The sequence below is a fragment of the Prionailurus bengalensis genome, chromosome A1 (genome assembly GCF_016509475.1).
Source record: "Prionailurus bengalensis isolate Pbe53 chromosome A1, Fcat_Pben_1.1_paternal_pri, whole genome shotgun sequence".
Classification (NCBI taxonomy): domain Eukaryota; kingdom Metazoa; phylum Chordata; class Mammalia; order Carnivora; family Felidae; genus Prionailurus; species Prionailurus bengalensis.
In genome coordinates, this window is record NC_057343.1 from 164711762 (window position 1) to 164730022 (window position 18261).

Genomic DNA, 18261 nt, shown 5'->3' on the forward strand with positions numbered 1-18261 from the left:
AACTCTTGATCTCAGCTCAGGTCTTGATCTCAGGGTCATGAGTTCAAGCCCCGCGTTGGGCTCTGTGCTATTGTGAAGCCTACTTTAAAAAATTGTTGTTGTTGTTGTTGTTGTTGTTTTTAACTTACTTAGTAAAGAGTGTTTTAAACCCTTTCTTGGTGTATTAATTTTCCTTTTGACTATTTCCTAAGAGAAACCAAACCAAAACTAATGCACAGAGATAGTTGTTACTCTTTCTTGACCTATAGAACATAACTGGTTCTTTGCAAATAATGTTGCAAAGCAACATCCGGAAAGATCTTGCTAAACTTACAGGTTTTAAGCTCATTGTTGGTAAACTATAGGAGGTAATGGCATAGTATTTTCTGTAAGTAGTTGTCTAAATAGGTTTAATAAAAGCATAAATAAGTAATTTTCAACTATATATGTACTTTGCTCTGTATACTAAGTATATGAACTGCTTGTTGATGCCTACTTACTTGAAGATCTTTAGTTAATTACGTATAGCTTGTGTTGGTAACTTAATATTCCCACATGATCTTCCTTTATGTATCAAAATGTATTTGATAGAAATTTATTTAATCTTCACCTAGTGGTAAAAGTTTTACTTGGGTGTGAAGACTTTGACTACAAACTAAGCATCAGTTGTATTGGCTGTGTTTTATTTGCTGATAATGTGTTTCATAGGGTCTTATTAATTAAGATCTTAAGTCATTCAAGTATTAGAAGTGTAAGATGATTTAGGCCTGGATGACCTACAAGAAGTTGTTCTTACCTGGTCTCACAAATTAGTAAGCTTTGTTTTATTTCATAACATATGTTGATGATTCTTAACTCAAGGGTATCAGAAAAAATTCTTCATTTACATACATACATTCAAAAATGCTGATCTATTGTGACTAGATCTGTGCGAAGAGAGATTTCTTTATATGACCTGTTAATGCAAATTGACAGAATCCCTTATCAACCTAAATTAACTTCTATAGTAGTGTTTTTAATAGTTTTAAAATGTATATGTCTAATTGTGTAGGCATATTATTTTCCTCAAAGACAACATTTTATACAGTGTTATGTACCCTCATTTGTACATATGATAAATGGTGGTGGTGATTATATTAAACTTGACATTACAAGCGAATTGTGAGCCTGTTCAAGGCACTGCCAGATAAGTGTGGTAAGAGCCATGTTATTGCATGCTGCATGAATTCCCAATGTGAATGGAAGAACACCCGTTGTGTATGTATTTTCTCTAACTCCCATCAGGGTCTCACTGTGCGGGCCTGTTTAGCACCTCGGTGCTCGGGGGTTCTTCAAGCGCACCTAACCTACAGGATTATGCTCGTACTCATCGTAAAAAGCTGACTTCTTCTGGCTGCATAGATGGTATGTGCACACATGCACACACAGATTCATATCCACACCCATGCACACACCCATGAGCATATAGTTCTTCTCAAAGACAAGCCTAAGCCCACTGACTAACTCAAATGGAATCCTAGCACCCTTTGCCTAAGTGACAACCAGTGCTCTCTTATCCATAGCTTGGATTCATGTTTCATCAAAGAGTTAATTGTAGTTAGACATACAGTACTTATTCAATAAACAGTTTGTTCAAATGTGAAGTTTAGAGCTGCATTACATGTATTGGGTCTTTTAGATAGTTGATAAGCCATATTATAAAGAATAAATCTTTCTTTGATCTTTTAAACTTTTGTTTATCATTATCCCTTATTTTACTTACTGATATTAATAAAAATAAAATAAAGTGAATGGAATGTAGATAAGTAGAAGAAAATATACTTCTATACTTGGCAATATTTTTATAAAAACAAACATATGATGAGAATATTTTAGAATCCCTAGTTGGATAGCCTCTCACTGTTGTTAATGTACCTTAAGTTTTAATATTTGGACTATCCTTGGAGGCTTCTGGAAGCTTGTCCCTTCTATTAATAGGAGTGTTTATTACCCTTTGATTTATTTAAAACTTCTTTTCATATATCCACAAATTTACTTAAGTCAGTAAAACATGGACTTAACAGAATTGCTGGCTCATCCTGCTTTTCTTTCTTTTGTGTATTTCATTAAACACTTTGCCTCTGTCCTCAAGCCATTTTACTTTTAACCAGTACCCTCTCTCATTCCCTTCTGCATGTCACCTAATTCTAACCTCCTTATATATTTGTTTTTTCCCTCTTTTTTTAAGTGTCCTTCTTTTGGTAGCTATTACGAATTTCAGGTACCTGTTTTTCTCTTTCTCAGACGCCACACGCGGTTCTGCTGTTAAAAGGTTTTCTATCTCATTTGCTCGACACCCAACCAATGGTACGTTTTGCTTTTATTTTAAAAGATACTCCCCTGCTTCATCCTTTTTTATTTTTCTTTTATTTCAAACTGTGGGGTATACAGTATCATTCATTTCTCCATTCTTAATTTCAGTTGGCATGTAATTCCAACTTACTATTAATCCAAAATATTGATACTGTCTCGCTCCCTTTTTCAGCTGTAATTTACACAATCATTTAACATCACTCATCTCAAATTTTTAAATGACCACAATGATGATGAGTTTTAATACTAAATTAGCACCTAAAAATCCCTTCTAATTTCTCAAGTGATCAGTCTACACAAATTTTAAAAATACAACAATTAGTATTGTTTTCTTTTTAAGTCTTAATTATTTTAATGTTTTTTTTTTCTTCCTGAATTCTTTTCTGATCACATAGTTATTTTATTGAGCTACTTGATAAAAAATACTGAGCCACGCTTGTCAAACAGCCAGATGATGTCTTTGAAAAGTTCTTGGGAACTAGGAGATGCAGATTTCACTGTGTAACATTTATCAGTGGCTCTTTGTCGTAAGCAAACTCAACCTGGTCTGGAGACCTCTGAAAATTTTATCCAGTATTTATTTACTTTATCCTCATGTGGCCATATGGTTTGCTGTTGTCAAGCAACCAAATCATTTTGGTACCAATGCTTTTCGTTAAAATTTGGAGAACTTCTGATAGGAAGAACACTAAGCTAAAAATCTAGAAAGCTCATTCAGTTAAATTCAATTTCTGAGGCTGAACAGTAAAGTGTTTTTGTGGCCATTGTTTATAAACTGAATTGTTGCATTATTACAGCTTTCTTACACAGAGCTTGTTCTTCTGGGTCAAGAGGGAATATTTACTGACCACTTGTAAATAATTGAGGATAGAAGAATTTAAAAGAAAACATACCCGTTTTTGCTTTTATTCGGAATGAAGGTACTTTTATCCCCTGGAATTTTTTTTTTCCTTTTAACTGCAAATACACCTTTCAAAAATTCAAGTCAAGTCTTTCAAAAACTTAGATGAAACTGAAGGATTAAACACAAGTTTATAGCCATTCTCCCCCTTCTAGATCCTATACAAGTGCACTAAATACTTCTGGAGGTGGAGTAAGAAGATCTCATCCTCAACAAGAAAATTTACCCTTAAAGCTTATGTGCTTTTCCTCCTTTGTAGCTCTTTAAATGCTACTTTCTGAAGAAAAAGATCCTAATTTGATACAGCTGCAGCTTCTAAAGAACTTCTTAGAAGAAAAACCAAAGTCACAAGAAAAACAAGTCACAAAATTCTAAGAAGAGACATTGCAGGTTTAAGACTGACTATAGTTTTTGTGCAGAATGCTTATGTATTTACAGCCAGTATGGAAAGTTTTACATAGGAGAAATCTATGTTCACTGAAGCTTTAAAAAAAAAAAAAAAAGTTTAACATAAAATAGAGTAACTTTATATTCCTTTGGCTAAAGCTTTTTTAAAAATGTGGATTTTCCACACATGTGACTTAATGCGTTTAAAATGCATTTCTTTCAATTCTAGAAATGTTTCTTTGGGGTTTTCAAGATTTTTTTTCTTTTTTATACTGTGTTGTCTTATCTGTCCTATGAATTGTCATTTGACTCTTTCACTTTTTATTTCCCCCTAACTTTCATGTTATTTCCATCTTAATACATATCATGGACTTACCCCCTCCCTTCATCTTTAGTTCAAGGAACATGGTGAAACAAGTATCTTCTGACAGTGCTTTACCTTATTTTCTGGGCCTCTGTGCAGAACACCTACACCTCTATAGGTGCTGGTCCGTTTCCTCTGTGGAATGTCTAGGCTCCAGTGGTATGTTTTTATAGCTTCTAAACATGACAGCAGGGTGGCTTTTTAAATTGCTGCGCTAACCCTTTCATTGTGCATTAAATACAAAGTTTACTAAAGATAAATGGGGAGAAAATGCAGTCCTGAGGAACCTGATTATATTATTATTTGCCTGTTATAAAATCTAACAGGCAAATGCAAGGAAATAGCTGTTACAGAATACTTAGCAATATTCTGATGAAAGGATAAAAAACATAACATTGCTAAGTTCAGTGTAATGCAAAGAAAGGGTTTGCGCTTATTTGCATGAGTCTTATACTTTAAAAAAATGTATTACTTGTGCAAGCCCAATTCTTTTAGTGCTTTATTTAGGTGCTTTAGCTGCTGTTATGGTATAGTTTCTGTTTTCTTTTGTTCTTTAAGCATATGTAACATTCCGTCATGCTTTGGTTTGCACCTGAAAATCAAACATACCAATTTTGTAAATCCTTTGGTTATTTTCATAGAAAGATTAGATTCCCTTTTAACCAGTTTCTCTATTCCAGCCAAGAATTAGTCAGATCTTGGGTCACTGTTGCCTCCTGAAATTAAGTAAATATCAGTCAGTGTTAAAATGAGCACATGCCTATTGAAGCAGAAAATTTTGTAGTCTGTTTGAGTTTAATTAATTTTTACTTTTTATTTAATAACGTTAGCCTTTATATAAAATCTTAATCTAAGTATTAAAAGTATTTCCTTTGGAGGGAAATTAGTTTGAATGTTAGAAAGAAGAGGTGCAGGAAGACTTACTACTTTAATTGTTTATGAGAGCAATTTTAAAAGCCATTCAGTTGAATAAAATTTAAATCAACAGGCAATTTTTATAAAAAGCGAATAACCTATATCTTGTTTTTTAAAAAAATGTATATCGTAAGCAGTTTTGTTTCACTGATGGTATTAATATATATGTGCATGATTTGTTTCATGAAATTTGTCTATTTCTGTGCCATTGTTGAATGCAAACATGTCTGTATTTTGTATTGCTTTTTACTTGGCCTAACGGTACTCAGCTAGCAATTTCCAACAATAGAATATTTGAGTTATTTCAATAAAGGTAGGTAAAATGTGTTTTGGAATTTGATTTTCAGCATAAATGAATGAGTGTGGTTTTCAGGTCACACTAGAGAGTATTGTTGGCCTTGGTATTACTAGAAAAGTTACTTAAAATCACTCCTCAAGTAATTACAATGTAATCATTTTTCAACAAGAAGTTAATTTTAACATCCTAGCATCAGAGGCACATCATGGCATCAACTTACTCACCTGTCAAATAGACCTGATTTTTATAAAGTACAAACTTAAACAATGTAATTTTTCTGTCCCTCCCCCCAGTTTTTTTTTCTTTAAATATCATTCTTAGATTTTACTAAAGTGTAGAATGAAATTGTGTGCATGCAGTACTATGTGAATACATTTAAAATGAAATCTTTGTCACATCTTGTTCCAGTCCCATATTGCATAGCATCTGGTGTCATGACTTCAGAGATCTCATGTGATTGCATGTGATAGATTGGAAAGACCTAACCTGTACAGTTCTAAGCAATGGTCTTCTTCCTTCTTAATTATTTTTTAAATATCCAATTTTTTTTTCATTTCTTTTTTTCAGGCTTTGAATTGTATTCCATGGTGCCATCTATTTGTCCTCTAGAAACTCTTCACAATGCCCTGTCTTTAAAGCAGGTGGATGAATTTCTTGCTTCCATTGCTTCTCCATCAAGTGAAGTTCCACGGAAGACCCCTGAAATTTGTAGGAAAATAATTATTATTGTTATTGTTGTTGTTGTTGTTGTTGTTATTGTTATTAGTTTCATTATTTTGTGGCAGTGATATTATCAGACTATAAGAAGAATTATTACAACAAACTCAAGTAGTGATAGTGAATAAAATTTTAGGAGAGAAGGGGGTATAAAGGAACATTATTTGAAATTCTTTGGTGTTATTGATGTGGAATGCACCACTTTTCTTTATAACTTCCAAAAAATTTTCCTCCCAAAAAAGGAAAAAAAAAAAAATCTAAGACCCAGCAATAGAAGTCAACAATATAGACTGATGGCCTTTTTTCATTTTCTTATTGTGTGTGATTTTACAATAAACTTTTTAAAAACTACAAAATACCATTTGTCATTAACCCACACATGCACAAATACCATTCCATGCCTCACCACCTCTGGTACATATTCACAATGATTCAGAAGGAGCTCTTGACTAAAGAGAGCAAATTAGGACAACAGGTTTTCAAATTATGTTTTTCAGAAAATATTCTGCAAAAGTTAATGCATGTGTGTGAAGAAAAGGGATTCATGACTCAGTAAATTTTGGAAACTGTGTATTATATCCCGCCTCCCTTTGGAGAGACAGAGTTACATTAATGTAGGAAAACTGTATACTTAGATTTTCCAAAACTTATTTTTTGCGAAGACACATTTTTGGTGACACATTTAGACACCGTGTAGCACTATTCTCAGGGACATCATTCTGGGAAACCTTTAGGGCTACCTTTTTTGGGTATGAGAAGTCAGCTGACTACTATGATCCTCAGCTCTATAGGATCCTTCAGCCAGTGGGAATTTCCAGTTTAGGAAGCATCCAGTTTGGGAGAGCATGCTCTGCTTAGTTAAGAATCTTGCTAGGGCTAGTCCTATTTTTTGTAAAGTCACAAACATTGAGTGTATATCTTTCTTCTTTTTGTAAGGAGCATACTATAAATGTGTTTCTCTGAAGAATGAAACCAGAGGTCTTGGAATGAAAGCCACTTTCGTGTATTGCTGTTCTCTTCCCCTTTCTGGCTTTCACATTGTATTATTCTAGAGCGTTCTCGTCACATTGTATTCTGTCTAAATGGCACCCCTTGCATTTCTCCAGTATAGTGGGCTTCCCTTTTCTTCCACGTCTAGTAGTAGAGGTCAGGTTTCAATCATTGATGGCAATGGAGAGATACTTGGGTTTATGTTCTAAAATATTTCACTTTAGGAATGGTTTTAGGAAGTAGGATTTAATTTCAAAGTTTTCCTGTGAATGTGTCTGACTCTGAGAATTGATAATACTCCAAATGAAATAACTTCTTTAAGCTGTGTGAGGTCAAAGTTAGGAAAATGAAGTATGTTTATCTTCTTTTCCCTGTTAGCTGATAGAATGGAAAATGCTTTTCCTCAGAATGCAGTGGAGAACCTGAATTAATTCTCATTTACCATTTACCCCTTTATATTTGACAGCTTCACTGGGGCAAGGATTTATAATCTTAAAATAAAGATGAAAGAAAAGTTCTAATTAGTAAAAAAGAACTTGGGATAGATATCAATGTTATTTAGAATTTAGAAGATTTTCAGTGAGTGACTTACAGGTAACAGCAGTAATGACATCTGTTTTGGAAAGAGAATTGTGGTAGAACATTTACAGAAAGAAAATCTCTGAAGGTATATTCTGTGGTGCTGTTTTATTATGATGGCTTTATTTCTGTGGTTAGTGAATTCAGTTAATCAGAGTATATTATTGAGGTGTATTAATGAAGGATATTAAATTCCTTTTCCAGTTCAGATTAGCTCTTCTCTATATCATGGATATAAGTTGTACCCCATATTCTCTAGTTCTCTTAAAATTTCATGCCATTACTTACTAAGGAAACTAGATAAGAACGTAAATACAGTTAATGCAATTCATAGAGTTGAATAAACCTTAAAATCAAGCTAGTTCATTGGTCTTCAGACTGTATTCCCAAGAGCTTTTGGAAATTCCATTAGGAAGATGATGCTGAATGGTTAGGCCTTATGTCGTGCATGGCTGCTTCAACTAGAGTATATGTTTTCATCTATTTTATTTAAGATTTCATTTGAGAAAAAATTATTCTTTAAAGAAAAAAAACTTAGACACCATTGAGGAAATCAAGTGGTTAGTGGTCAAGCAATACTAAAAAACCCATGTCTTCTGAGTGTATGGTTTTTTAGTTCTTCTTGAGTAGTAAAGAAAATAGGTGCCAGCTATAATAGAAGCCTCTGAATCCTCTGTTTTATACTGTAGCTGCAGAATTAAGTGAGGTTTGATGGGGGGTGGGAGGGAGGGGAAAGTGGGTAATGGGCATTGAGGAGGGCACCTGTTGGGATGAGCACTGGGTGTGGTGTGGAAACCAATTTAACAATAAATTTCATATTAAAAAAAGAAAAGAAAATAGGTGCCAGCTGTAATAGAAGCCTCTGAATCCTCTATTTTATACTGTAACTGCAGAATTAATATTTAGTAATCACCGTATATTTATATTATTTTATACTTAATTCCCTGAATTGTCAAGGAATTAGCATTATAATGTAGACTATATTGATTTTGTGCTATTTATAATGAAGCCGATATTGTTAATCCTCTGTCATTCAGAAAGGCTTTTTCCTCACTTCAAACAAAATTAAATCAATTTTGTGGCAACTAGAAGTTAGCTTACAGTGGAACACTAACAGTATCAGATGGGGGGAAAGGTGTGGAAATACTAACTGGATAAGTTAGAGATGGAAGTTAACGAGACAGGATCAAACATGTAAGCAGGAAAGAGCTTAGTAGTGGTGCAGTGCTTTACATGATGCTTTCGGGATTTTTGTCATCACTTATATCGTTAGTGACTACTTGGAGCTTCTGCCAATGGGATTTGTATTCATTCAGTGTAGATACGGGTCAGCCACATGAAACACATTTGCTGTGACTGGCTCACGTATTTGTTTTTCAGAGACATGCTGTTTATTGCTATCAGGTCCTCCAAAAATTGCAAAAGCAGGCGAGTTGGTGTTTTGTTAACTCCTCACCTCCCTTCAGTTAAGAACCTGGAAGCTCATGCCAGAAGCTCTCCTTCCCCAGAGGACTTCATACTTCAGAATTACTGTACTTTTCCTTTTCATGCCTCTCAACCACTCCACCTTGATTAGAAAGAGAAAAAAAATCTTTAAAATTCCTTGCATTAAGATAAATATCACTAGGTAATATAGGGAGACAGTCTGATTTATTACTTATAAATATAATAGATTAATAGACCATAGTGTTTATAAAGTAACTGTCCCTGAATCTCTACTTCATATTTTTAAGAGAAAAACAATTTGGGAGTTTTTGTTTGTTTGTTTGTTTGTTTGTTTTTAACTAGGCAGTAAAATTATGCCATTAGCTCTCTGCCATCCCTTAAGAATCTGAGTTTCTATCAGGACAATAAAATTAAGTCCATTGCTCTATTTTTGGCATGCCATTAGTAAATACTGTTAAATGCTTATTATTTGCAGTATAAACAGAACATCTGTTGGGCTAAGAGCATGAGAGAACTTTTTATAGGAAAGATGATGTAGCCGAATTTACTTTGTAAACCTTGCATTGTCTATTTTCTCCTGTAATGTATACTCCTAAGTCCACTAAATATGTCATTAGAAATTTCTAAATGTAAGGACTTGGTAGGAAATTACTGAACTGCCATATCTGTTTTGTTTTGTTTTTTTCTTTTCAGCCTCTTCAGCTTCACGTTCCAGTCCAGTAATGAGAAGAAAAATATCTTTAAATACGTATACACCTGCAAAAATCCTCCCAACACCACCAGCTACCTTAAAGAATACGAAAGCAAGCAGCAAGCCAGGTTAGCAGTGTGTGAATTTGTGGATTCTGTAGCGCAATTAGAGGAGTAGTAATAGCTTGCCTTTTGAGTTTAAAATCTGTTTTTAAAAAGGATCATTATACTTCCTAGAGTTAAAAACTGTTATTGTAGTCTGTTGATGTATTTGTATTTTTTCCTCTGTTGTCTCCCCCACCACTGTATCTGTTAATAAAATATATTTCATACTCATACTGTTCTCCAAACTAACTTATGAACTGTCTCCTTTTGCTTTTCTTTTGAGTCTAGGCTTTATTTTAGTCATTTTATATGAAAGACTTTTTTTTTTAATTTTTTAAAACATTTATTTATTAGTATTGAGAGACAGAGACAGACAGAGCATGAACATGGGAGGGACAGAGAGAGGGGGAGACACAGAATCCAAAGCAGGCTCCAGGCTCCAAGCTGTCAGCATAGAGCCTGACGCAGGGCTCAAACTCATGAACCATGAGATCATGACCTGGGCTGAAGTTGGACGCTTAACCAACTGAGCCACCCACACGCCCCCTATTTTTGTCTCTCTCTTTACAGTGTTTTAATTCTCCATGCGCAGTCTAATGACATGAGTACCAAATTCAACTATCTTTTATCAGCTTTTTTTCTATTTTTTTTTAAGATTTTATTTTTTAACTAATCCCTGCACCCAACGTGGGACTTGAGCTCACAACCCCAACATCAAGAGTTGCATGCTCTACTGACTCAGCCAGCCAGACACCCCAACTTTTTTTTTGTTCTTATTTTTTGGCATATTTGACTGTGTGGTTGATCCTTGCTGAAATCCTCTCTTACTCTGACTTCCACGGTGTACTCTGCTTTGCTGTTATTTCCCTTTACCCGATTCTTCTAGTCTTATCTGACAGTTGTTCTTCTTCCTACTTTGCTATGCCAGACAGGGTCATCCAACTGTTCACTTTTTCTTACCCTATACTTTTTTTTCTTGAGAGACTTCTATATAGCTCCAAGGTTTGACTGTATCCTCACTGGAAATTTCTTCATTCTTTTCCTCATTTTAGTGCTCTCACAAATTCTTTTGGTTAATAGTTTAGGCTCGGGAGTCAGAGGGACCTAGATTAAAATCTCAACACTACTACTTATTAGCTTTATGACTTTGGGTAAGTTACTAACCTCTCGGATCCTCAGTTTCAAGTCCTAAAATCGGGGTACTAGTACTCTTTTAAAGGTTGTCAGAAATGAATGCAATAACCTATGTAAAGTACTTGACATACATAGTAAACACTCACTAAATGTTAGTTGCTGTTGTTACACTGTTGCCAAACTGTTCACTTCCTCCCAAATAAATCCTTGTGATACTCAGGTCATTTTTCTTCTAAAATGTTCTTTTACTTCCTACTCCCAACCCAGCCCCCTCCACTGGTGATGTATTTATATGATTACCAAAACAAGAACTCTTACAACACTCTGTACCACTGACTTGATCATTTATCCCTGATTATAGTTCTGTCAGGTTATCCGGCCTTATAAATTAAAGGCAATATCTTAAATATAGTTAAAGTTTGCACCTTCTAAATAATCAATATATGCGGGTACAGACAACTGAAAAAGTATCTTAAATATAAATTACAGTGTATTCCATATACAACTCAAAGCTAACATTTGTATAGCTTTTTATGCTACAAAACACTTTTTTTGTTCATACATTTCTAAACATGGCCTTCAGAGATCAATACCATTCTTATGCCATTACGGATGAAAAAATTGCAGAGGTTGTGATTAATCCCTGTTCACATAACTGTCGTAGGCCTAAGATTTGAATGCTCTTTGAATCATGGTCCATTGTTTTTCTCTATATATTAGACACATAATAAATGTATTATTTCATATGCCTTTTTAAATAATAAAGATGAAATGGTGTTATTTTGACTTTTTCAATATAACATAAGCCAATAAAAGCCAATCTTGCATTCCTGGAATGGACCCCACTTGGTCATGATGAATAATTTATATATATGTTGCTGGATTCAGTTTGACCTTGAGGATTTTGACACCTGCATTTTTAAAAGATAATGATTCGTCTGTAGTTATTTTTTGTTTTTGTTGTTGTTTTTGTTTTCATGTTGGGTTTTGTTTTTGTGATGTCTTTTAAATGTTGGTATCAGGCTGATGATGCTGGCCTCAAAATGATTTGGAAGTATTTCTTCCACTTCTATTTTCTGAATGAAGTTTTTTATAAGAGAGGTATTTCTTACTTAAATTTTGATAGAATTAATTTTCTGTTACATTTTAGTCATGGCTTTGGTAACTTGGTTTTTCAAGGAATTTGTTCATTTTATCTAAGTTGTCAATTTTCTTGTTACTTCATTATCCTTTTTTAATTTACTTTAAATATTTTTTAATGTTTATTTTTATTTTTGAGAGAGAGAGAGAGAGAGAGCAGGGGAGGGGCAGAGAGAGAGGGAGACACAAAATCTGAAGCAGGTTCCAGGCTTCAGGCTCTGGAACACAGAGCCCAAGGTGGGACTCGAACTTACAAACCATGAGATCATGACCTGAGCCGAAGTCAGGCACTTCACTGACTGAGCCACCTAGGCTCCCCACTGCACTATCCTTTTAATGAATTTAGTAATAATTTCTGTTATTCATGATACTGATAATTTGTGTTTTGATTTTTTTTTCATTATTCCCACTAGGCATTTATCCATTCTGTTGGTGTTTTCAAAGAACCAGATTTTAGCTGTTTGTTTTATAGTTCACTGATTTCTCTCTTTTAATATTTCCATCCTCCTACTTACTTTGGGTTGACCTTTATTCTCTTTCTAGTTTCTTAAATCACTTTTTATTAGACATTTCTTCTCCTGTTATATAAACATTTAAGGCTTTAAGTTTCCCTCTGAGTACTTCTTTAGCTACATCTCACAAAAGTTACATTTAATTCTCATTCTCATTCAGTTAAAAATACTTTATAATTTGTGATTTATTCCTTGAGTCATGGAGTATTTAGACACATATTGGTTACTTTCCAAATATTTGGGGGTTGGGGTTTGGATGTCTTGTTACCAATTCCTTCATACCATTGCAATTACAAAACATATACTGTACAGTCTTAGTATTTTAAATGTGAGATATTTTATGGCTTAACATTTGGACTTGGTACATCTTAAATGCAGCAAGAGCACTAAAAAAGAATTTTTATTCCATAGTTCATTGATGTAATGTTCTATCAGTATCCATTAGGTCAGAATTGCTGATAATCTTTTTCATATCTTATGTGTTTTTCCTATTTTGAGGGGTGGGGACATGTGGATGGGAGGAGAGGTTCTGAATGTGCTATCAATTGCTTAGAGAGCAATTTCCATTCACAGCTGTACGATTGTCTTTTTCTTCCTTTAATTCAATCAGTTTTTATTCTGTGCTTTGAAGCTTTGTGATTACATACATACATATTTGGTATGCCTTCCTAATGTATGGACTCACTTATCATCATGAAATTTCCCTCTGATTCCTAGTAATGCTTTGTCTTAAAGTTTATCTGATGTGAATTTTGCTACCTCACATTTCTTATGCTTACTGTATGCATGGATTATTTTTCCAAACAACCTGTGGTCTTCATATGTAAGGGATTTTTTTTTTTTTTTTTTTTTTTTTTGTAGGCAGTATATATTTGGCTTCTTTAAAAACCCATTCTAGGGACACCTGGGTTGCTCATTCAGTTAAGCATCCAACTTTGGCTTAGGTCATGATCTCTCAGTTCATGGGTTTGAGTCCCACATCAGGCTCTGTGCTGACAGCTCAGAGCCTGGAGCCTGCTTCGGATTCTGTCTGTCTGTCTCTCTCTCTGTCTCTCTCTCCCTCCCCCCCTCCCCCACATGTGCTCGCTCTCTCTCTCTCTCTCTCTCTCTCTCTCTCTCTTTCTGTCTCTCTCAAAGAATATAAATATTTTTTAAAAAATTTAAAAACCCATTCTAACAATATCTACCTTATAGTTGCAATGTTTCTGGTTCATTAACATTGTAATTATTGATATGGTTGGGTTAGATCTACTATGTTATTATATTTTTGGTTTATACATTCTGATTGTTATTCTTTTATTCTTTTCTGCCTTGTTTTGTATTCAATATTTTTTAGAGTTTTATTTTAACTTGTCTACTGACTTTGTACCTTTACCTTTTTGCATCATTCTTTAATTAGTGGCTATAAATACACCTCTCTAACTTTTCATGATCTACTTAGAGATAATTTTATACTACTCAGAGTAAAATGTAGGAACCTTGCAACTCTGTAGATTCATTTACCTTCCTCTCCACCCATCCTTGACACATAGTTATCCATGTATGTTACTTCCACATATATTATAAAGGCTACAATACAATGTTAGAATATTTGCTTTACACAGTCATGTATTTTAATGACACTTGGAAGAGAAAAAAGTATTTTATTTATCCACACATTAGCCATCAGTCTTCATTCCTTTTTCTAAATCTTTGTTTCCATCTGGTTTTATTTGCCTTCTACCTGAATCTCTTTAGCATTTTTATACTGCAGATCTCTTACTGTATTTGAAAAAGTCTTGATTGACAATTTGAGGAAGAAAGTTTTTTCTTTCACTGTTTTAAAGGTGTTGTGTCCTGTTTAGGGTTCCCATTGTTTCTGATGAGAAGTCTTTGGTAATTTGAATTGTCCCAATGTGTGCAGTGGGTTGAATTATTTTTTTCTGCCTGCTTTCAATATTTTTTCTTTATCTTTGATTCTCAGCAATTTGACTATGGCAAGCATGCTTAGAAATTTTTTTTTTTTTTATAATCTGGGTTGATGTTCACTTTTACCTATCATCTCCATTCTGCTGTTAAGCTATCTAGTGGGGTTTTTTTTTTCAGATATTTATTCCTTAGTTTTAGATACTCTTTTTTGATTCTTCAGAGATCTCCAAAATTTTATTTATCATAAGCATATTTTCCTTTGTTCTTGAGTAAGAGTACTTGTTTTAACATTCTTGTGTACTAATGTAGCTGACCTCAGAAATAGTCTCTACCAATTTATCCATTCCCAAGAAGAAAGATGTTTTCCTGGGTTTTTTCATACATTGAGTACTTTTGGATTGCATCCTAGACATTATGAATGAGATGTTGTATAAACTCCAGACTGTTATTTTTGTTACGCTTTTCCCAAGAGTATTGAGTTGTTTGGGTTTTTTTCAAGCAAAGAGTTAACCTTGGGCGAACTCATGTTGCAAAACTGTGTTCCTTGAAGCAGTCAGCAGCTCATCTTTCACATCTTTTCTTTTGGCCTTAGCTGCACTCTTGGAGCCTACCCTCCCCATGCCATAAATGTGATCATGTTTTATACAAATAACTGGAGACTCTCCCTTTCTGGGATCTCCCACCTGATTTTCCGGCAGCTATAGTTGCTCCAGTACTTATCTTCTGGTTCTTCATGCTAGTAAGAATGAGTTTTATGTTTAGTTGTAGTCATTGCACATGGTTCAGACCAGATACTCTCCTTAGGCCTACAGCTTTCAAAAAAATGGGGGTGGGGGGTACTCAACATGAGTTTCCTTCCTCCAAGTGTTGATTTTTTTTTTCCAGTATACACCTGCTTTTGTTTACTCTTCAGTGTCTTCAAGTAGTTGTTTTTCATATTTTATCCAGAGTTTATACTTGTTAACCTGCAGGAGAATTAGTCTGATAGGAGCTTGCCCATCCATACCAGAAGTGTCATCTGTCTTAGAATAACTTTTTGATAACTCATAAGGGCTTAATGTTGGTTTGGATGTAGAAGGATGAGTTCTAAGTCAAGACTGTTTATAGTTTTCTAACATTTGAACTTTTTAAGTAGTGGTAATATAAAAGAGGAGAAAATAGATTTAAGGGGAAATGACAAGTTCAGTATTAAGCATATTAAGTTTATGTTTACTGTCAGTTATATATATAGTTTTCTGTAGTTTTCTAATATATATAGTTTTCTAATATATATTTATAGAAACTATATAGAAATATATAGTTTCTAATATATATAGTTTCCTATACTATATATAGTTTTCTAATAGGATGAACAGAATAAACAGATCTTGAAGTAAGGGAAAAGACCTGGACCAAAAGTATACATTTGAATATCATTAGCACAATAGATAGATGGTAGTTAAAAATGATGGAATAAATTAGTTTTCCAGGAAGAATGTAGAGTGAAAAGACATATTTGGAACACACCCCATTGACATTACTTTCCTGTATTGATGTTGAATTCTAAAAAGTTAAAAGGTTAAAAATGCTCTATTGAATGTTTACAATGTTTCATTTACATCACAGTTATAAAGTTAATTATTTGTCACTTAGCAGTAGTATTTGAATGTGAATTGCTTGTGAAAATCTAAACAATTTTTCTTTTTTTTGTATAGCTACCAGCGGACCTTCTAATGTCGTCGTTCCTAATACCTCATCTCGAAAAAAGACTATAGCTAGCAAAACAGAAATGCATGAACACAAAAAAACCACTGGGAAAAAGAAATGAAATCTTAGCGGCAGCTGGAGCTCCATATATTTATAAAAATCACGTTGTTCGATAGAAAAAGACACGTAATAAACCTTGACTGAAAACTGTCAAAGCAAGTAATTGATGTTTCTCCTTATACACCTCTGTATTCATTTTAAAATATGTTAAATCTAGAGAATTCTTTGTATATATTCAGGTAAGGACCTTTTCTCATGATCTTGAAATGTTTAAAACAATGTTTATTAACATTTTAGCAAAACTTACGGTGATGAAGGTCTGTCATTCTTAATATTATGTTTGCTATGTGCCCTCTGTAAAGAAAACGACAGGAGACCTCAGCTAGCCTGTCCCAGTGTCTCACCAGTAATGCTGTTTACTCAAGAATCTGTGAGGTGACCTCTATACATACTTTCATTTTCACGGGATTGTATGTCAGCTATAAAAACCTATAGCTTGAGTTGGAATTTGACAGCCAGGATTACATATTACAGATTTTTAAAGTATATTTCCAAAGAGATTTCACTGACCATTTGGGTTAGAAACTTTTTTCCTCCAATTGTTAGAATTACATATATGCTGCAATATTTAATAACTGGAGTACTAGCATATGGGTTATTTTTCCAATATGTGCTTTGAGGGTTTTTTTTTATTGTGTATTATTTAAAATATTACATATACAGCTGGGGTGACTACACCTTTATGTGCATAAATTTCTATATTAATTTGTAGAAAATACTTGCTTTATATATTTCCTTATCATAAGGTGCTTTTGCTCATCAGGAAAATACTGCTTTATGTATCGGGAAGAAAGACATCTTTAGAATTTCTTTTTAAGAGACATAGTTGATATATCGTTTATAAATGTTACACTTATTTTCAGAGTTCTTTTTAGATCTAAGGAAACCAGTTCAAAAATGGATATCGGCAGTGTGAGGAGAATGTCTCAATTCTGTAGTTAGGAGATATTATGCATAACACCTCTTTTTAGCATTTCCATTCTTATCTCTAGTGTATCAGTTGATCTCACTAAGAAAGCTTAAAGATTGAACATTGGATATAAATGCTCTTTTCAAACTATTAGATTTTGAAAGGAAATTGAGGTCATTGTTTTGTGATTTCATCTGTGATGTGAAAAAATATTTATTGTATTGGTGCTTTTTTATCCCCTAGTGCACAAATAATTATAAGCCACTTGAATGACTTAAACTGTAAACCAAACAATACAACCTGGTAAGAATCCCATGCATTGCCAGTCAGGTAACTTAAATTGCTAAAGCTTTACTTTGAAGCTTATATTTAGGATATTATTGAATTCTCATACGAACACAACTATTAAAACTCTTCAGGAGGCTCTCCTAACTTTAAATCATCACCTATGAATTGACATTTAGAAAATAAACATATTAAGTGTTAGTTTTAAAAGGTACCAGATGCAAAAGTCACAAATATATACAATTATATAAGTTCATATACTTCACGTGAATGTACTTGTATTATATGGAGACATGTCTTGTAAACAGTTGAATGTACCTAAACTTTCTGTATGTGAAAATGTTAATGTGCTCAGTGTGGGAGTAAGAAGCTACTTTTATTTTTTAAGTGGAACTTAATTAAAATATTTTATTTCCAGAATCAGAGAGTCAATTAAGTGGCAACTTATTTTTGATTTCTAGTCTTTATCTCTTTACTTTTAGCTTTCAAAGTAGAAATAAGAAAACTATTTGAGTATTAAACGATGCTAATCTCAGATATGAAATAAAACTTACTGTTGGCCATATCTATTTCCTAGAAATTAGCTACAGAAATTCAGCATAGCTCATTTTTACCATTGTTATACATGAACTATGATTTCACCGTAGTCACTAAACTCTGTAATATTTTTGTGTAGACTGATTAGATAAACTGATTTGAAAGAATATTTGAATCATTTTCTAAAACAACAGAAGTCTTATATATCAGAGCAAGAAATTACAGTTATCACTCTTTAGTGCAGGTTTGACTGAACCATCCGTTTCTCCCATGATTCTATCCCTGTATGGGGTTTGTTTGTTTGTT

General features: G+C 33.6%; 1 protein-coding gene across 17 annotated transcripts in view; it reads left to right on the forward strand.

Moving 5' to 3' along the window:
• Positions 1-17838, forward strand: part of PPIP5K2 (diphosphoinositol pentakisphosphate kinase 2) — a 72033-nt gene extending 54195 nt beyond the window's left edge. For 4 of the 17 annotated variants that reach the window (XM_043594497.1, XM_043594553.1, XM_043594516.1 and 1 more), the window contains 6 exons: positions 1264-1383; positions 2263-2325; positions 4083-4142; positions 5764-5904; positions 9622-9747; positions 16112-17838. In XM_043594497.1, the coding sequence (XP_043450432.1) occupies positions 1264-1383; positions 2263-2325; positions 4083-4142; positions 5764-5904; positions 9622-9747; positions 16112-16224 (623 nt within the window). In that variant the 3' untranslated portion in view covers positions 16225-17838. The remainder of the gene's footprint in view (positions 1-1263; positions 1384-2262; positions 2326-4082; positions 4143-5763; positions 5905-9621; positions 9748-16111) is intronic. The other 13 variants (XM_043594527.1, XM_043594570.1, XM_043594537.1 and 10 more) reach the window with 4 other exon arrangements.
• Positions 17839-18261: the final 423 nt, after the last annotated feature.